General features: G+C 47.3%; 1 protein-coding gene across 1 annotated transcript in view; it reads left to right on the top strand.

The window, feature by feature from the left end:
* The window catches only part of tmem132e (transmembrane protein 132E), a 188510-nt gene that overhangs the window by 148738 nt on the left and 18255 nt on the right, over positions 1 to 21517 (top strand). The window contains 4 exon segments of the mRNA XM_029848435.1: positions 573 to 710; positions 5928 to 6120; positions 11733 to 11876; positions 19255 to 19460. Coding sequence (XP_029704295.1) covers positions 573 to 710; positions 5928 to 6120; positions 11733 to 11876; positions 19255 to 19460 — 681 coding nt within the window.

Genomic DNA, 21517 nt, shown 5'->3' on the forward strand with positions numbered 1-21517 from the left:
GCTCAGAGGGCAAAATCGCCGCTTTGTGGTTAAAAACAACCGCTGTCGCCGCACCTAATTCAATAAATAAAACCTTAAAGCGCTCGGTGCAAAATGATGCGACGGCTCGTTAAATTTGAGCCATCCTGGTGGTAGCTTGAGCCCGTCTGTAGCGTCTCCGCCCCCCCCCCCCCCCCGTCCTCCCTCCCTTTTTACCCAATATCCTGTCTGTCGAAGCTCATAAATGCTGCGTGTGAAATTAAAAGTCTCGTTACCTGCGTGCGAAGGCAGTCTGGGGGCCTTCAGGTAGCAGCAGTTATTAATAAATGAAGGCTGAAGCTCTGTGGAGCGTGTGTGTATGTGTGTGTGTGGGGGGGGGGGGCTGCTGACCTCATGTATCCCTGCTCTGCCACCTTCATTCATCTCTGTTATTGATTCATGTGTGGAATTGCTTTTTGCGTGACGCAGGCCTAAAGAGAAGGACCTCGGGGAGAGGCCACTGACCTTTGACCCCCCACACACGCGCGCACACATAAATCATCACCTGCAATGACGCCGATCTTTTTCTCTTTTCCTTTCGCCGTTTCCTGCAGGGTCAAAGCCAAGAAGGGGGTGAACCTGCTCCAGACCAGGTCTAAGAACGCCCAGTGGAGGGTGGACTGGGAGGTGCAGTCCGGCGCCAAGCACTCCATCACCACCATCGACGTGAACAAGAATAAAGTGAAGCAGGGGTAAGTGGGCATCCCTCAAGGGGGGGGTGAGCGCTCAGCCTGTAAGCAAACACCACCGATCCCCCCGCCCTCGCCGCAACAAAGGCAGAAACGCTCCGGCACGGTTTTATTTCATCAGCCAGTCAGAGTTCAGTCGGCGATAAAAGGTGGTTTTAAAAGGCTCCAGGAGCTTCAGAGAATAAAACCAGGCTTTGGCAAAGAACCCTGAAGTGAAATGAAGGGAGATGTTATCAGCGTGACTACATCTGCTTTTAATTCAGTGGAGAGTCGAGGTCGACCGTCGGGGCCTCTGCCATTAAGGCACCTCTGAGACGAGCCTTTGTCTTGGACAGTCATTACAGCCCAGTTCTTCACAGGACTTTAAACGCCAAATCGCAGCTCTAATGGACTCCAGCCCGCTCCTCTAAACTCAGCTTTGGACCAAAAGGTTGAAGCGAAGACTAATGTTCAGACTCGGCTTCGCTTCACAGTTGGGTTCAGCTCATCTTTATTTAGGCGACGTCTGATACAATCAGAATTGTCTCCAGGTGCTTTAGAAGGACCCAGAGCCCGACCCTGGTCATCCAGGGGCAGGAGATGATTGGCGGACAGGGCGATTCCTCCGTTCTGAGGGGGATGAATGTGGTCGGACACTCAGAGCTGCTGTAAATGAGGTCGAATCTCGATATACAACCCAAACGTTTCTTCTCCCGAGAAATTTAAAGAGGTCAGATCCTCCCTGGACCCGACTCCTCTGTTGAAATGCGGTTCCTGTCTAAAACCGTCCCCCGAGTCTGCTCTCCTGCTGGTGTTTTTGTTCCTTCTCGGGGCCACGTCCACCACATGGGTTCATTAGGAAGTGAAGCTCTCCAAGCTGGTCCATCACGGCGCCGCTGGGCTAATTGATGGCGTCGCCCCACCTGCCTGTGGCTTTGGAGAGACCAAGGAAGCACAGAGCAGACTGACCTGAAGTTACAAAAGGACATCCACCACTTTTCTCCTGCTTGCTTCTCTCCACTCTGTCCTGCTGTATTCGGCGACCCGAGTCATGTCTTCCTCATCCCCCTGTCACCGCGTGAGAGCCGTCCAGCGGAGGGTCAAGCTGGGACAGAAAAACAGTCACCACCCCGGATTTAGTCAAAAACCCAGCCATTACTGTCACCGAGGCAAACCAGACAAACAGCAAGAGGAGGACGGACGGGAGACACTTCCTGTGAGGACCATTTTTAAAAGGAAGCAGCCATAAAACCCTGTTTTCAGCGGAGGGGTGTGGCTGGAAAAAGGTGTTGTTGTACAGAAAGACATGGAAAATCCAAACATACTTCCGACTGTGGGGAGGGTCTGCGTAGTGATCATACATATTCAACTGTGCAGGGAAGTTTGCTGGAAATAGAAATGCTTTTTCTGCAAATTTAGCTTCTAAATCCCGAGAGATTCCTGGGAGCTTCCAAAGGGTTGAATGCAGATCGTTGTAGCCCGGAGCTCCGCACGTGTAACTCTAATTATTTACTTGATAATTACGCTCCGGGTGTTGCATTTAGCATCCCGACCACATGCGGGGAGGCTTTTTGTGTCAGCGTCAGAGAAATATGAGTAAAAATGAGGACACCTGATGCTAGGCAGAACATCAGCATTATTGCCTGTTAGCATTAGCATTGTTGTTTGGTTCTGGGCCCCAAATCCATGGAATCTCTATTCTATCTTTAATAATCCGGAGCAGCAGTAAGACGAATTATGTTCCGATTCCTATGTCTGTAACGGTTTAAGTGACAAATAACTGCTCTTCATTATGAGCCAGCCGCCCTCCTCCTCCTCACACGCAAACACCCTCCACTCTCATCATTTCACATCTCATTGGCGAGCCCATCTGAGGGCCAATTCTGTTTGAACATCTGGTTTTGTTTACACCGAAAATTACCTGAAACGGCGGAGACGAGGTGACAGCGCTTCCCCGAGTGGCATCTGCGCCGCTGATCTCTTCATCACGCCGCTTTCATCACTTTTCCTGCTCTCGTCTTCATCAGATCTCACTTCTGCTCCTGTACGCGTCCATTTGGAGCGGTCCGGCTGTGGCAGCAGCTGGTCAACGGTCTAACAGAACTTGGTTTGGCGGACGTGTGGGTGTTTGTTTAACCCTCCAGAAATGAGGGTTTAAAATAAATCAAACCTGGAAGCTGTATTTATCTGTTGGCACGTCAGTGCGGCTGTCAGGTAAACGTGTTGCTTTTGTGGCTTTTGAAAGATAATTGTTACAAATTTAGTGTTTTCCTCTCGTTAATTCTGCACTCACGTCTCCGCTGTCCCCTGCATGCATCTCCATCCTTTGATCAAATGAACTCTGCCTGTTAATCAGCTCAAACAGACCCCTGATCAAAGCAGGAAATTCCCCCCTGAGCTCTGAAAAGCCCCGAGTCTCGACTTTTAAAGAATCCACTCTTGTGTTGTACAGACAGCATCATTAACTCGACAAAAACAAGGCCAGACTTTTTGCAGCCATGTTTACTTTCCTTTTTCTGCTCCTGCTGACTCAGATGACTCATTCTAGCTTTTTCTTCTCTTCCTAAAAATTCTCCTTGATGATGACGTCCTCTTGCTAATGTTCTCATTCAACGTTTTCACTTAATTTGCTTTTGTTGAAATTTAGCCAAAGCACACACACACACACACACACATACATACACACAGAGTATTGTTTTGACAAGGTCTCTGTCTTCGAGGCTCGGGTGGAGATTCTGTCGGATGGAGAATGAATAAAAACAGCCAGAATGTCTTTTTTCCTTCTCCCCGATTTGTTAAAAGTCCAAAATTCCAGCATTTTTCGGTCTCTGCCGTGTTTCCAGCCTCGACCTCTGAGTGCTGGTGCACCTGGGCCCTCCGAGGGGCCGTCCTGGTGACGGCTTTAGTGCTCTGTAGGCAAGCAGACGGCTGTTTGCTTTCAGTGAGTGATGCGGAGACAAACGGGCTGAGATCTCATCACGCTGCTCCCAGAGAATTGTCTTTTGTTGGGGAAGGGGGGGGGGGGGGGGGGGGGGGGTCTCATAAAGGGTGGTTTGATCCAGCTTTCATTAAAAGGCTTTCAGGCTAAAAGGTGGGATGGCGCTCTGTTTCTCCGTGAAGGACAAATGGCGAAGGAGCTCCAGTCAGGTTTGAGTGGGCCAATTCTTGTGGTGGCCAGAGATGGCCCAAACCCAACAGGCAGGATTATAATAACCGCTTTTATCGCCACGCGTCACTGACATTTGCGCGAGCGAAGGGTGTTTTTCTGCAGTGTCTCCTGAGAGAGAAAAGCGGGTGAGAACCTTCAGATGTTTCACCTGCGCGGCCGTCAGAATAATCAGGTTGCGAAACCAAAAGCTATCGATCGGTCTGGAACAATTACGGTTATTTGAAGAGTAAGAGGTGGAACCAGAGTTGTAATCTCCAGAAGGTAGAAGAAGGAGAAAAGTTGGCCAGCGAGATTAGAGAGCCGTGATTGTTTATTGACGTGGGCTCACTGACACTCAACTCCTCATTTGGGCGGCAGCACCGGCGCGCGCTAACATCTCCACGCGGCTGCGGTGTCACCTCCAATGAGTGGCGGCGTTCCCCGTCGTCATTAGATGATCGTAGCAGAGAATCCTGCTCAGGAGCACGCAGTCAATTAGGCCCCACGTCACATTAACTGGAACACACTCCGGAATAATCACTCGAATTATACAAAACATTCTTTTCTCTAATGAACTCTGACGTTCCAATTTGCGGAAGCTGGCTGCCATCCTGTCCGGTCATGTCCACTTAATAATATGTAAAAATAAGAGCAAACTGAAGTGACACCCTGCAGCTTTCACAGTCTCTTGTGCACAGGTTTGACTTTATGTGCGCAGAACTTGATTTACAGTGGGACCTCTACTTATGAATGTCTCTACATGCAAATTTTTCAGGTTACGAAGCGTCTCAACGGGAAAATATTTCCTCTTGTTACGAAGGAAATTTCAGGATACGAAGGTCAAAAATACGCTACCGCTGCTACTCGCAGCTCACGGAGTTTAGTGAACACAAACTTGCTTGTAGCTGCTCTGCCATTGGTTATCGCCTAGCATCTTCCTGTAATCCCATTGGCTAGGAGGGACGTCAATATGTACAAGTTTGTGTGTATCCCAGCGTCGCCTTCGTTTGACTTTTATTTATTGTGGGTGTTCGTATGTTTATCCATGGCGGTGTTACCACAAGTGTTAACGTTCGTTGCTAGTAATGACGGCTAATGTAAGATTAGCCTGTAATTAAGTTCATTTTGTTCCTGGAGAAGCCTTGCACTGAATTCCTACATTTATTGTTCGGTAATCTAATTGTAACATGTATTTGTGACATGTTTTGATGCATTTTTATGATTTATTAAAAAAAAATGTATGTCCGAATTTTGGGGGGTTTGGAACGGATTAGGGCATTTACATGGAAAACGCGTCTCTATTTACATGATTTTCAGGTTACGAAACAACTTCTGGAACGAATTAAATTCGTAACTAGAGGTCCCACTGTATTTATGATTTATTTTCTGTTCCCGCCGCCACAGCTGGAATTTTGGAGATTTGTTGGAATCTCTGGGATTAGAAGATACCTCTGATTAGAAACTGCTGTCAACAGATTTCCAGGAGTTGGTGCCTCTCTCTCCATATTCAGCATTTTTGGATTGAAAAGATTAAATTGCATTAGAAATCAATTCAGGGTGTATTCTGCTTTAATACGTAACATTCCGGCTTCCTCACCTTCCCTGGAATGATGGAAGGGCCGTCATCTTCGCTGGAAAAAAGGATTATGTGACCCATAAAACAAATCTCTACCGCCGACAGCTGAGTGTCCCAAATTTGTTCTTTTTGTCGACATAAATCACAGTTTCAGCGGCATCATTTCCAAGAAATGGTCTTTTCTGATCACTGAACAGATCACGGCAGCTTCACAGGAACTTCATCCCAAATTTCCGCATCATGCATGAGAGATTACAGTGAGATTACGTGAGGCTTCGTTTCTACGCAAGGGTCCAAAATCTGTCCTGTTTCCAGATACTTCGTGCTGCTTTTGCACGTTGCTTTTGCACGTTGTGACAAGAATTCACGTTTGGCTGCAGAAAAAAAAGCAGCTGAAAATAGCTGCAAAACAGTGTGACAGCTCAGTAAAGTCTCTGATTAATATTCAGCCTTTAAATCTGTGTGTGTGTGTGTGTGTGTGCGTGTGTGTGTGTGTGTGTGTGTGTGTGTGTCACAGGGAGGTCATGGGGAATGTCGAGGTGATGCAGCTCGACTTCGAGATGGAGAACTTCACCAGCCTGTCGGTCACCAGGCGAATCAACTGGAATATCGACTACAGGGGTCAGAACCCGGCCCTGGATTCCGAAAAGGTTGTGACAGAGCTGACGGTTGTTCAGAGGGATATCCAGGCCATCATCCCTCTGGCCATGGTGAGTGTGCCGATATCAATCGGATCAATTATTTTCCATTTGGAGTTGTGAGCTGCAGGGCTTTGGTATGTTAGTTAGATGATCGATGAGCCGTCTGGGTTTGTAACTGATTTTATTTGACCTCACGTTAGCCCTGAGTTGCTCATACTGACAAGGAAGTTCTGTTCTTCCGGAACAAAATGGGGAACAAAAACTGGGAATAAACATTTTTCAGACAGACTCCGTAGTCAAGCAAAAAAAAAAGGTGGCTCACGTGAAGACGTGTGCATTTATATTTGTAATTTCTTTGGTGATATTCCCTTCAGACTGGCTAAATGAAGTTAACTAGATTTTTTTGCAGCCTTGCACATTTCCTGCTGGTAAATCTGGTCACCTACACCTACAGCCGCTGCTGACTGTGAACACGGCTGTTAACACCAATCCCAGGGCTCTTACTGTAAGTGCCTATTACACTGTTAATTAAGACTCATCTCCTGGCCAGACAAAAAAGGAGCAATTAAGGGCTGTAGTAAACAGATTATAGGGACAAAAGGACGGGAATCAAGTGAGATGGGCGGAGTTCCTCCGGCTGCACCACTTCTCCTCTGAAAGAAGGTTAAAGTTTCCTCTGAGGTAAATACCAAATGAGCGGTTTGGGGAGACGGCGTCCAGATGGCTCCAAACACGTCTCAGAAGAGGATCAGGGACAGTGTTTATTCTCCCAGGATTCTTACTCTCTGGCATTGTTTGTGCTGGAATCGGGATGCCTTCCCCCTCAACCATTTAGTTATTATTATTATTATTAGTAGTAGTAGTAGTAGTAGTGGTAGTATTATGATTAGTAGTATTAGTATTAGCTTTAGCATTAGCAGTATCATCATTATTATGGTAAATTTTAAGTTTCTCATTTGGGAATCTGGATTTTCTTGTCTGACATCGATGGACCTTGCATGGCCAGTGTGAAACAGGCGGCCAGTTTACAGTTAAACTGAGGAGGCAACGCCGTTGACTGAGGGGCAGAGGATGGGCTGGACTAAGATAGTGATAATGTTAAGCTGTTTTTTTCGTCAACGACTGTAAACTGTGTGTTTCCTGTAAACACACTCGGACACGCGGGGGGGGGGGGGGGCTGCATGGCCGCTTTATTTCTCATCCTGACGGCAGATTTACATGCAACTCGCACCCAGACGTGTCGGAAAAATGGGGTCTGTGGGTTTGCGACTCCCCCTTCGCGCAGCCGTTCGTCTTCATCGCTGCAGAGAGGTAAAAAAAAGACTTGGCTTCAGTTCTTTCATAATAGAAGGAAACGATGAGTGATGCAGTCAGACCGAACCTGTTCATGCTCGATCGGTCCGGACCATTTACTCCATTCTGCTCATGAGTCTGACCGATGTGCACAGAGAAAGTCTGACTGGGCGCCTTCAGGCCCGAGTCTATGGAGTCCAGCAGGGAGCAGAGCCTTGGTTCATCAACGGGGACGTCCTCTGCTCCCAGTCTGGCTGCTCCACCACAGCCAGGAGCAGGATGATTGGGTGCAGCAGGTAGCCTCATAAAGGCCACCAATGATGCAAAATTGGGATTGGTGATCAGACTGTTCTGCACTCAGCTGAAGCTCCACATTAAAGGGATGGTAAAAGGTTGCCAGGTATTAGCCACAACGATTTACTCTGCAAATTTCACTGTTCGCGTCAAATTTAGTGCTTTGATCGAGTCTGGAGGTCACTTCAGCAAGAGGCGCAGATCAGACAGCTGAGGTTGTCGAAGGGACGACCTTGCTGTGGTTGCGAACGCTGAATCTCCTGGATCGATTCGAGTCCGCGGCAGCTGCTGCTTCACGCCACAATACGGTCGCCTCCCTGCAATCAGCCCCCGCAGGGACACAAATCAAAGGCACGCTTCATGTTCAGCCGGCGGAACTTTCCCGATGGCGCTACGAGCAGCTCAGGCAAAAGCAGCTTCGCTCCACCAACAGGCCCGACGGAAGAGTTGGCAGGAATGCATAATCGGAGAGGAACAATTCCCCATCGAGAAGGTTAAATCTTGGAGCTTTTCTGGAGTTTCCACTAATGCACAGCCACCAAAGTAGTGGAGGAATCCCAAATCCATCTGCGGCTCCCTTACAAAGCTTCATTCTCGTGAAATAAAAATGTTGTTTTGCGTGCAGGGCAGGTCCACATCTGGAAACAGGAATCCTATTATTGAAAAGCAGGTGAGAGGTTCAAGCTGGAGGGAGCATTAACGCCGCCTGCCCCCTCACCTCAACGCTCGCCATCCTCCGGCTCGGCTGAGCGTAGCTCCCACATCAGCGCTTTACAAGCAAACCAGCAAGTAACATGACACCGAACACGAGACGGGCGTGTTCCATCAGGACTCATACGTGAGTCGTTTGTTAAAGGTCTCTTCGTCACAAGATGGCGCTAGAGTCACCACAGGGTTGGTGCAATAGAAGAAGAGTAGAAAAAGGAGTATAAAAAGGGACCCGACTGGATAATTATGGGTTGGGCAGCTCAGTCCACGGAAGATATTGTTGATCTAGTTTACTGAACCGATTGAATTTACCTTATTTGTTTAAGTGCAAATTTAATTTTACACCCTGGTTTAAGGGTAGAGATCAGTGTTAATTCAAAGGTTTTGAGTTTTTTTATTCACTTGACATAATTGGGGTTTTTTGTTTTTTCCGTCAATGTTTCTTGATCTTTTTATTGGCAGAAAAAGTCGAATATTTGGGAGGGAAAGTTGCTACTTTGCTTTTGTGATTCTATTTGATGGGATCCATTACAGAAAAAAATGTTCTCGTAATAAAACCAAGGCGTCTCATATTAAAACCTGCTCTGGTTAAAGAAAAAAGCACCGCGTTCTGCGCTGCAATCGATAAAAAAGGACTTATCGTAGTCGCCTGTTTATTATGATGCGTCTCTCCGAAATGGCATCTTTTGTAGTCGCAGTAAATTGAGCCATAAGTGTTTTCAGCTTCACGGTAATCAAGCAGCAACAGTAGTTCGGTGCTGTAATGACTGATTTTGCTTCCTGGCTGAATTCAGGTATGAGTATAATTGGTGCTCCCAGAACAACACTTGGGTAATTGTGTCTTGTGTAGATTTAGCAGATGCCAAACAGGAAGGAGCTCTGCGGAAGGATGTCTTTCAATTAGGATCTCACCCCAGAGTCCAGTCAGTTATCCTCGGATCTGCTGCTCTTGGCTTTCATATAAATTGGCTCCGTTTCATAAAGTCAAGCAAATGCTGCTCTGCAGTGACAAAAAAAAACATTCGATACAGGAAGTTGGGGCTCTTATTGCAGTTCAACCGAACGAGTCGGCACTGGATGATTGAGGCCGGCCTTGCTCACTTTCACTTGTTCGCAGCAATAAAAAAAGACTGTTGAATAACATTTTGTACTCTGTTTGTCCCAGATTGGGAGGAAATTAACATGCAGCGGAGCCAACATTGTGGTTGTTAAATGAGGATTTGGAGAAATCTACTCCTCAGATCTCCTCTGTTCAAAAGGCAGCTGCATATTCAATCGTGTCTCTGCATATGTTTGCATAATCGCAGGTCCAGACTAAGCTGTTGTCACTCACGGGTCCCCCGATCCCGAAGCCTTGCTTTGAGCCCCTGCTCAGAGCATCATCATCATCATCATCTGACCACACAATATTTTTGGAGTATCGCTGTGAAAATCACAGTGTCCAGGGAAGGAAGCTACTAAACGATATTGATTGGCCCGCCGGAAAGCAGAGGCGCGAATCCCTGTATTGATCAGTCTGAAGTGCGGCCTGATCCATAGAGGAATGTCTGACAAAGCTTTATTTACAGCCTTTTACACATCACACTCAGTGTGAAAGTTGATAGGCCATAACCGCAGATACTTTACAATCCAGAACGGAGTTCCCCAAGGTTCTGCACGGGGTCCACTTCTGATTAATGTGTGAGGAATCCTTAATGTTCTCCAGCGTACATTCGCCTCATTTTGATGTACTAAATCAGAAGAGTTAATGCTTAAAAATAACAAATCATCACAAATTCTGTCCATATTAACCTGTGTTAAATAGCTTTAACAGTTACCTGTAGCTCTGAGGATTGACTGGTGCGATGCCTGATGAGTTAAGTCCCGACGAGGTCCATCAGATGCCGGTACGCCTGCTGAGCCCTGAATACTTGGTTATTTGCTGAAGGCTACGCAGCATATATGACAGGGCTCATTGCTGAGTCTGTCTATAATATTCCCTCTATGAATAAACAATGCTGGAGCCTGCAGTTGCAACCGTGAAAAAAACCAGAGGGGAGAACAAAGTTTCATGCTCGATGCTCGACACTCTTTCAAATTTGACTGGAGCAGAAATTTAATATATATTTTTATTATTTAAGGTAATTTGCATGGTCTCAGCCTCCCTTGAGCCGCTCATGCATCACAAATGCTCCCCTCTCGCAGCCTGCATGATCTGCAGCAGTAATGAATTCATTTTTGGCTCCGCCGTGGGCCTGCCTTGTGTTTTAATTGGCTGTTTGCACTGCGGAGAACGCCGGTAAATAAAGAAATAAATATGGCGGCAATGTCTCCTCTGTTCATGGTGAGTTTATCACGGTTCAGGGATTAATTTTATCACCGCACACCTGATTTATGATCGATTTATCCCATTCGTTATTCAGATCTCTTAACTAGATAAACAAGGGAACAATTGAATAAATATTCCACCCAGAAGCTCCAGCATCACCGAATATCGACCCGTAGATAAGACAAGTATATTACTTGAAAGTGGAGACCCCCTGCTATATTTGACATCACCCATGTATATGACAATTATTACCGTGGCAACAGTCGCTGGGTCCTGTTTCACACCTCAGTTCAATCAGTACATGCTAGCTACCGTCTGTGGTGGGTGTAGCACTTAGGGGGGGCCCAGGGCGAACATGGGGGCCCTCAGCAGCTCTCTGGCTGCTGGTTGTTATGGCGATCTCTGCTGAGAATGTACATCATGGCTGGAGAAGATCTCTCACCTGTCTCAGGTATCACTGCGCCAGCCGGCTGCAGCTTTTAGTATAATTGAATTATTCTATTTATTTCTTAAAATCAGTCTTTAAGGTGAGAGATTGTTTCAGGACATCGTTGTGAGCAGCAGCAGCTTCCTGGTGAATGATCCACCGTGTACTTTAATGAAATATTTCTGATAAATCACATCCATTCGTGCAGATTTCTGCAGTGGGAGAAACTGTCTCTTCTAATATTCAAACCAGAATTTGATGCACATGAGCACGTAAAGTCGAGCGGATCACTGCAGATCCGGGCCACTGGTGAAGTAAATGTCTTCTGCTCGGCTGCAGTTTAACTTCTGTGATTTAACCTGTTTCCCTAAAAGGATGAAGGTGAAGATTGTTACTTTTCGTTAGGAGTTCTCGTGTCTGCTGCTTCCAGCTGCTCTCCTCAAGAATGGAGTGCTGGAAATGAAAATGTCAGCTGATGAAACGCAATGAAAATGAGCTCAGGTGCTCGGCGGGGACTTTCACCTGCGAGGATCAGGGGCCCCGGCAGTGAAGGCTGCAGATGTAGACATCATGAACGCTGATGAAATATCCTGGAAAACCATTTCCTGCCTCCTGCTGCCTCATGAATATCCATTTTTCTTTACCCTGTAGGACACCGAAATCATCAACACAGCCATCCTAACCGGACGCACCGTGGCCATTCCTGTCAAAATGGTCTCCATAGAGATGAATGGGGCAGTCACCGATGTCTCAACCTTTGTCCAGTGCAAGTCGGCCAATGAAGACATCGTTAAGGTACCCTAAACCTCATTTCCTCACTGTAATCCCTTTACCCTTCCTCCAGCACTGCCAGTGGATCCAGCCCCGCAGAAACAACCTCGGGAGAGCATAAAAGATTCATTTTGCTCCTCTCCATGTGTACTTTTGATTTGATTTTTGGCTCATGCCTGTGATTGAATCTTGGGATGAATGGATGTGATTACCGGGAAGCGGTAAAAGCTTGTTTGCCGAGTTACGCTCACCTGATGTGCTGCTGCGCAACCTCCAGGACAGAGCGACGCTACGCCGCTTACCCACGGGAAATCCTCGCTGAGAGTTCGACATGAGGCCTTGTTTGTTGATTAGATGAAGTAAAAGTGGGATCGAGGCAAGAAGCGGAGCACATTAGAGCCCATGATTATGCTCTTATTGTTTACCACAGTCAGTTGTGGCCTCACCGATTCCACCGTGGGCAGAAACCAGAGCTGCACTGCAGTTTCAGAGCGTGTCGGTGATCCACCCGATCCGCAGAGCTGCCACGTTGTTCAGAGTTCAGTCAGTTTCCCCCAAAGTGTCACATTAACTCAGGTGCTGATGCTGAATCCCGTTGTCCTTCGCAAGCGTCGTTCCCTTACCCGTTGAGCACAATCTTTTGTTCCCGGGCAGATGTTGGGAAAGGCAGGATGATGAAGGAGGACGTGGAGTTTTCATTGTTTCTTCTGTCTTTAGAACAATTCCAATTAGCAGGAGGCCGATGTTGACTGTAACCGCGAACAAATGTCCTTCCAGATGAGGTGGAAGCCGCCTCATCCATCACCGCGCTGAAATTGATCAATCGGCTGAGAAAGACGGTCTTAACTGCAATTATGGCATCGGCAGCTAAATGTAGTCCGGGATCAATCATCAACCACAGACTAAAGTTTGTCATGAGAAAATTACCTTTTAAAAAATCTGTTAAATACATTTTCAGTATTTCTTATCAATCCAGCCTTCATCCTCCTTTAACTCTCAGCTATTTGGCTCTGTGTAGCGGCCTCTAGTGGCCAGATTGTTGTTTTTCTTCTTTCGCTTGTGTGTAACCGCACGGTTCAGCGAGAAAAGTGATGGCTGAGCAGGATTATAAACTTCGACTTGTCGGGCTCGTGAATCTCTTTAGCTTTCACCACGTTTCAGTGTGTGTCATAGACCCTTCCATCCACCAGGTGATATTAATAATAATAAAAAATCGTATCAAGTCAGGCTAATGAAATCGTCGTGGTTGGTTTAGCATCGCCTCAAGGTCAGGCGAGCTGTGTTTGATTGTGGGTTTTACAGACCAGGAAGCCGTAAAAGTCAGACTGGTGACTGGCCGCTATCTGATCTTGTTAATAAATCTGTCCAGTATATTTTCCCTCTGATATAGTGGATTTGTCCTTAATGGTTACTGCAGCTCCGAAAACCTGCGAGAGAACAAATTAAACTACAATAGTGGAGAGTGTGTTTTTTTCCCAACGTCGTCAATAGGAAAGAGCGGCTGGTTGCATTTGGATGAGCACTGCCAGCGTGTCGTTTATCATTTTTCATTATCTGCTAAAAACAAGGTGCCGGGCTTTGTGCTATTGAGCGGGTCTGCTTGGTTGCTTCTGCCATTGAACATTCAGGGCTAATTTGAAATGAGGCCTTCGGGGGCTGGAAACGCACAAGTCGGGACGGTTCGATAAAAAAACACCCGGCCGCCGCCATCGCCGGCACCGGCGGCAGAATTCAGACACAGAAGAGCCGCAATTAAGCAAATAAGTTAAAAATGAGAGCAGAGTTGTGGATCATACTGGTTTTATTTATTTATTTATTTAAAAAGGAATTCACTTTTCCCAGCCATTTCCGATCCATAGCACTAATGGTGCTCGTGTTCTTGTATTTACTCTTCAGTTTGAATGATGATTCACCTGATCAATAGCTTTCACCATGATAGGGGCTTTAATGCATTTAATGTCAACTTCCAGCAAAAGTACTGAATTATTCATCCAACCTGAAGACGGAGGCACCATTAACGCAGAATAAACAGCTCAGGTGAGCTCACCTGCAGTGCAGAGGAATAAATCACCTCTTCTGCTCCTGCAGAATCAATAAAATAACAGATATGTGGTGTTTTCAGCAAATTAACGAGACTTCCGCCTGGTCACCAGGCCCTGGTGGATGTGAGGGGGCGTGGCCACGTGTGAGACCCCACTCGCCCACATTCAGCTTAAAAATCAAGAAAAATGACCTTTCAAGCAAAAATCTAACTGCAGCAGCTGCCGCAGAGATCATTAAGATATTTTAAAGGCCAACCTTCCATCCTCAGCTGCTTCCCTTTGTCAGAATTTCTGAGAACAGCACAAACTTTCGGAAAGAAATGGAACCAAAAATGGTTCTTTTGTCATTTTCTGATGAGCAGAATCAGCTCTAATGCTTCAGTCAGCTCAGAATCAGAATAATCTCACTTCTCATGGATGACGTAATCCAAAGATTTGCCGAAGCCACCGAAAGAACTGATAAGATGAGAATAACATGGAGCGAGCAACTGTAACTGTAATAAGCAGGGGACCTTTTACAGGCGGGCTTGTGGTGCGAGGCGTGAAAGATAAGACGCCTGTCAGGGGGCAGCCAGAGATTTTCCAGCCATCGTGAGCGGCCTCCATCCCACCCCCAGCCATCGCTGTGGCCCGCCGGCCGGCGCCGTGACTCATGCAACCTATCTGAAGACACAGATAAGACCTCGCGTCAGCACAGCGCATCTCACACCAGCGGACATCACACACACACATGCACAGAGACACAGCGCCTGACCAGGGGCACCTCCGTCACGCACACACTCCCATATTAGCGTGACACTTTTATAGTCAGCAAAGCTACAAATTTAGCATCAACAAGATCGGAAGAGTAAAACTATGTGGGCTGGGAGTCGGAGAAATGTGTCCACCCACTCCACACCCGCGAGAACATAATTAGAAATGAGTGGCAGCTAAATGAAGATGAGGAAAAGAGAATATTCTGAAGGCGTCACATGCAACTACCAGCCTCGCCCTTCAGGGGGCAGTATTTCAGCCCCTCCAGGAAATGATACCTCTCAGTGGACAAATGGCTTCGCACTCGGCGTCTAAATCATGTGAATGTGCCATGATTATGCTTCCCTTGTTTCTGCAGCGCTCCTCGTGAACTGGGGTTGATGACGAAGAGCTTTCAGCTTCAGTTTGCTTTCAGTGATTGAAAAGCTCTTCTTCGGGGAGGGGGGGATTCTTTTTTTTTCACTTTTATCTCTGGTTGCACTCTGGAGGCCGCGTTGACTCAATATCACCTGTCAAGCAAGCACAATGATATAAGTGACTTATTACTGGTTCTTCTACTGCGTGTGCTCCCAGTCCAGATGGAATCCAAACACCTTATTTACCAAACTAGGCCTGCCTGAGTCTGATTTCTCATCAGTTTCTGTGCGGCGTCTGAGAGATTTGCAGCGTACAGCAGGATGATCGCTGCAGATGCTCCACTGAGCTTCCGATCTCTGTCCTGCATCAGTCTCAGCTGCCTCTACGAGGCCGTAATTTCACCTCCCAGCAGCTACTGGGAGGCCTGACAGCACAGCGCACCAGCCCAGCAATCACCAGCCCTCAGGGCCAATTCCACGTTCGCTTATGTTTACACGCTGAGAAATGGAGTTTCCTCTGAAGCCACGACCTCAGCCTGCGCGTGTTTATTCATGCGTGAGCACGATGCAAATAGTGTGTGTGCACTCAACACCAGTGTGTTGTGGGTAACAACAGTGAGCAGGTGTAATAAATCTAATAGCGTCTCCATCATTTATCTGCAGTAGCTTTTAAAGCCAACAAACAGTCAAACATCAGAGAGCTGCAGCAAGGAGAAGGCGAAGAACGTTGAAAGTGTCCCGTCTTTCAGGGCCCCTCGTGCATCTCCTGAGCAGGTTGTCTTAACCCCCCCCCCCCCCCCCCGATGGAGGTTTTATCACAATAGATCTTGGGCTTCTGACGCCTCCAAGGTGGATTTCTCTTAATCTGTCTCCAAAGGCTGCAGAAATCCCGACTTTTCCAAACAACAGATCATTCTCCCGCTCGCCACCATTAATCCGAACAAACAACGGGCTAATGGGGGGCCGCCTCATTTAGCTAACAGGGCTAAGTGAGCCCGTTGGCTGCACTTCTCTTGAAGCCAGCTCGCATCCATCACATGATGAAATGCCTCTGAGCAGCTCCAAGAAGCAGTCACAGTAATTTTATCCATATGTCAGCTGTCATTCAGTGTCCGTTTGATGCATATATTAACCCAAACTGCAAACTTCATTTTGCCGGACGTGGGGACAATTATTTAAATTGACATTTACATTTGGGAGCAAATGGATTTCAATGTGGTTCTCCACTTTTTTTCCCCCCTGGGTTTTGTGATTTTTGACATTTGAAATGCAGGAAAGGTTCCTTTCAAATGTAAATAACCACAGCAGGAGGGTCATTTCTGGAACAATTTGGCGGAAATGTTAGAATTTTTTTCCCTCTTTTCACCGTGATGAATTGTTCTCTCTGAGCCTCCAGTTGTTCCATCTCGGCCTCTTTCCCTCTTGACCTTTTCTGCTGTCAAATTAAATCACAGTGTCCTATGCACATTGTAGATTCTAAATATATATATCAGAGGGTCAGATATAAAGAGACCCTTCCCCAGAGTCAGTGAACATCAGGATGGGATGAGTTCTGAACTGAAATGACACGTTCCTGCTCACATCATCGATTTTTCACAGGTTTGAGCTACATCACTGGTTTATTAATGAAATTGTGAATATTAAATTACAGCCCAATTTTCCACTTTGGGATTCTGTAAACAAGTTTCAAAAATCGACAGAGTCATTATAGGAAATATTGTGATGCGAGAGTTTGCCGTCAGAATCATTACTCCCAATTTGTGTGGAAAAGCAGGAACGTTTGCCATTTAGATTTAAATAGTGAGCGCTTTTACTGGAACTGCATCTTCGGGCCTGTTGAGAAACAGGAGAAGAGAAACAGCCAGTTTTTGCCTGTTTTCCTGCCGATCGGGGAGACAAACCTCGACCTAGTTTGACTGCAAACAGCTCATCAGCTCACGGAGGCTGAAGCTGAACCACCTCCAACGCCACCGCAAACGCGTGCACAAGAGAATCCACATTCAGACTCCAATAAAGAGGTGGCGCCTCAGGCTCTTCACAGCCGGCCCACAGGTCCACCTCTGGTGTCAGGAGGTGTTTCATGAATATCAAAGGTGAATCCCGCCTAGATGATGTGCATGTGCAGAGGCTTTTCTTTATGCTCACGTGCAGAGGCTTTTCTTTATGCTCACGGGCCGAGCGTTAAATAATAATGCGACGTGTGAAGAAACGCAGCCGATATGCATGAAAGGCAGGTCCAAATTTGCTGAGGCTGTTCTGCCTGTTCTGCTGTTATTTATCAGCATGGTGGAACATCACTAGTGTGAGTTTCCCTGTAAGAATTTACAGTGTCTGTCTCACTTTAGTTTTCTAGTAATGTCAAAGACTCAGGGGTGGGAAAAATGGGTTAAGTTCCCCTTTAAGGAGTAAATAATGAGACGATTACGTAATGTCATTAATCTGCCCCAGACTGAACAAAGATAAATACTCAAGTGCTGCAGCTAACGATGGAATCCTTCAGCATTCCTCGTCCGGACAGATAATAAAATTCCATTACAGCTTGAAGGAAAGGCCGGTTCCCCTTTGTTTGACCTGCTCGCTGGCTGATTCCAGTTATTGGCTAACGTGTGAAAGGTCATCAAGTGCTTTCACCTTTGTTAAGCCAGCCGGCGTTGCGTGGCACCAGCCATACACACGCGCGCGGCGAGCACGCAGCACTTGCACTTGTCCTAATGATCTATCTCCACCCCGGCAATCTGCTGGCGCCATGGAAGATGCCACAGCGCATTAGCAGCAGCGCGATGGCGTGTGGCTGCTCCGTGTGTGAAAGCCCTCCTCAGCAAGCCCCCACAGGGCCACTGATACCCACACTTGCTAACAGCTTTTGACTTGCAATTAGCCAGCCAAGTTTATCAGCAGCAGTAGCCGCGGGAGCCGAAGCCGCACTGCAGCGAGGGCTCATTTTCCGCCGCGCTCTGTTCGGGTGCCGCTGCAGATGTTGCTGCAACGTCAGGCAACGGTGCTGTGATTAATCAAGGTGGCCGGGGTCATCTTGCTGTGTTTTTTCCTTCTTTTTTCCAAGTCTCTTCATCCTGATAAGGCTGCACATGGGCACTAACACACAACGGCTGGATACTTGAGGAGCCCGTAAGGTCAAACCCTGTGAAATTGCATTAACTGAACTAGAGGGAAAAGGCTGTCATTTTAGGAGGTCCTTCCACCACCACCCTCCCCACAGTCCCTCCTCTGGCATGTGGAAGGGTGGGGGGGGGGGTTGTATTACACAGACCTCCTTCCAGTTATGATGAATCCCCAGCCCAGAGAAGACCGGCCAACCCGACCTCCATTTGCAGAAGATTAGATCCTCTGATTACAATGCCAGCTACCTCCCACCAGTAGATAAATCTTCCACGGAGGCCCAAAAGCAAAGCCGTGCAGAATCACTGCAGTTAATAATTTAGCATAAGAGGGGAACATAAGAGTATTTACGATAATTCAAGTTGAGCCGGAGCTTTTTGATGTGAGGGCAAAGTTAAAGAAGGGATCAGAGTGGAAATCTATAGAACTCCATCTCGTGGCTCGTGGACGTTGAACCGCACGATCATCCGTGTAGATGTAAGAACGTGTGTGTAATGAATGATGTGTTTGTCTGAAAGCTTTGCCCAGTTGATTATGATCGGCGAGGTTGTTGGTTTCCGACGGGCCTAATATTGACATCGTTAGCAAACATTGCTACACAGAAGCGCTCGCTTTTGCCGAATTAAAGATGCAAGTCAGATGAGAAAACAGCCCACAGCCAGCCAGCACCGTCTGAAGCAGTTCTGGGCCGCACTCAGCCTCCGAGGATGGAAAAGTCTGCAGGCTGAAGGAAAAACCCGACAACTCTGAACTCCTCTTTGCACCCAGGCTTCGCTTTATTCACATTAATGCGCAGCCTTTGAGTTTCAGGGTCAACTCGACCAAACCGCAAACAAAAATCAGACTTTACACCTCGAAAAAGGACCTTTCAAGTTTACTGTGAGTCTAAGTTCTTGTTAACATTTACATTTATGCTCTAATAATTCAGGTTACCTTTCATCAGGTCACTTCCAAATGTGATCTCCCACCCATCTGGGAGGACAGCCTAATGCTGAGGTCTCTACCTGATCTGCTGGTAGCACCAACTTTCTGAGCCTTCTCGCATTTGTCTTGTGAATTTCCTGACTGTCTCCACCCAAACTGTGTGACCAGTATCATACAGAGGTTCTGATCTCTAGCGCTGATCTCTCCTAGGTGTCCATGAACTGCGACTATGTCTTCGTCAATGGGAAGGAGAGCCGGGGCTCCATGAACGCCAGGGTCATCTTCAGCTACGAGCACCTGAGCGCACCGCTGGAGCTGACCGTCTGGGTGCCCAAGCTGCCGCTGCAGGTGGAGCTTTCTGACAGCAATCTGAGCTTCATCAAAGGCTGGAGGGTCCCCATTCTTCCCGACAGGCGGTGAGTCCCACGCAGGTCAACCCCATCAGTGACCATGAGCGCCGATTCCGCAGTTGCGCTGTCGGCAGCGGGACTAATTTTTGCCGAGTTCAGACTGTCCTGTCCTGTCCTGTCCTGTCCTGCGGCGGGCTAATGGATGCTCTGTTAATCACGCCAAGACATCGGGATCATCGTTATTATTCAGACTCTCTGGGAATATGGCAGTAAGCAACCGTCCTGTGGTCAGAGCGGGATGTGGATCCGATGCTGCAGAAATTGCCAATGTGCTATTTTTGTCTTTGATTGCTAGCGGACCCATTATCTGAAGAGCACGGAACCCCACGGTCCTAAACGTTAGATTTCACAAAGCACTCCATCCTTTCCTCTCTTACCCTGAATTTTGCTTGTTTTGGCCCAATTAGCTGTTCCATCTCAGCTCCACGGCCCAAATGTATTCTGATGTGCTCACCAGCAAATTGATGCACACGGCTGTCGGTTTGTGTCAGGCCGGTCTGAACTCATTTGACACCAGACCGAGGCGCCTCATTGCCCACCTCTGGACATTTAATGGCCTTTTTTGGGCTGAGTTTTTTCCAGTTTTAATTGATGTTAGCTCCCAGTTCATCCGAACATGTTCCATGGGTGGTGTTTCGTAGTTTTGTTTGCGGCTTAATTCCAGAACTGAAAACAGACTTGGTCATCGTGAGCAAATTGTCTAGGTGCTGTAATGAATCAAGACTGACTCTACAAACTGAAGAGACACTTTTGTCCAGGGAAGGGATCCAGGGAGCAATAAAGCATAAGAAATGAGCTGTTCCAGCCAGCCATTAAAGATATAACACCTTTATATGTCAAAAAAAGGAGACCGGCGGGAGATCAAGGTTGTTCAATCGTGGAACCTCACATGGAAAATATAGCTATAGGTTAAGAAGCCCCGGCTCGTTAAAATATTCCTACATTCCTGTCATGCTTGGAGCCGTAACAAACAGGCCCACAACCCTTCATTTGGGGAATGTTTGATGGGAGCATTAAGAGCGGCGCTGGTGGCTGCTGTCGCCGCTCCCGAACTACATCACCGTCGACCAGGCCCATTCCTATCTGAGCCGAATACAAATGGCGCGTTTAAGGGGCTGTTTGAAGAATTAAGGTATTCCAAATGACCCGCAGTGCTCGCAAAACATCTTGATCCCCGATGAGCTACGATTGGGTGTTGATGCTACATTATTCCGAGGTGCTAAATGTGTCCTCGAGCCCCTCTTTAGCGACATCTCTTCCCTTCCTCCGTTAAAAGATGCGGCCCCGTTGAGTGGAATGCCGAAATGACGAATTTCGAAGTTTTCGTAGCTCATTATTGTGAATTTTGTTTGTTCATAATTTTTAGAACCGCAGGGTTCTTCGGCAGCCCAGAATAATTCGGGTATTGAGATGCAGCCCGCCACGTAAAAACATCAGTCGGGCGAATCGGAGCGTTTTTAAAGTTTGCTATTTTTTGGAGGTACGCGGCGCCGCGACTCTCCCAATCCATTTTTTATGCATATAACTTCCCCCGTAAAAAGACCCATCGCTATTTTAGTTTGCGGTGATTGTCACACGACCAGGCCAAAGGAATTCACTCCTTTGTTGCTCGCTGTCATTTGGATTTACCGACTTTTTGCTTGTCGGGCGGCGGTTGTGCGCCGCGTCGGCCGCGTGCCGAGGCAGCTCCTATCATTTTTGATGGCGCCACAGGCCGACGATTGAGGCAGCTCGTGCCGAGCAGATTCCCACAGGAGGGTTTTATTTTTACTGTTACTCCTGTTGGCCGTGGGGGGGTTTTGTTGTTGGTTTTTTTTGACGCAGCGTCGCCTTTCTAAACTTTTTTCCCCTCGCTCGTCTCACAGCAGAGATTCCTTCCGCGCTCAATGAATGCGAAACACTGCGCCACTTCGACGCTCTTCACATCGTAGATCCGGGGAAATCACAACAATCTGACCAGAATTAAACCCCATCCTGTGTCCAGAATTTCCACAGTTGCTTTGTTAATCGTTGTTTCTCTGAATTACTGTCACTTCGTGTCGCAGCCATGCTTTCATACTTAT

The sequence above is a fragment of the Takifugu rubripes genome, chromosome 15, assembly GCF_901000725.2.
Source record: "Takifugu rubripes chromosome 15, fTakRub1.2, whole genome shotgun sequence".
NCBI classification, from domain to species: domain Eukaryota; kingdom Metazoa; phylum Chordata; class Actinopteri; order Tetraodontiformes; family Tetraodontidae; genus Takifugu; species Takifugu rubripes.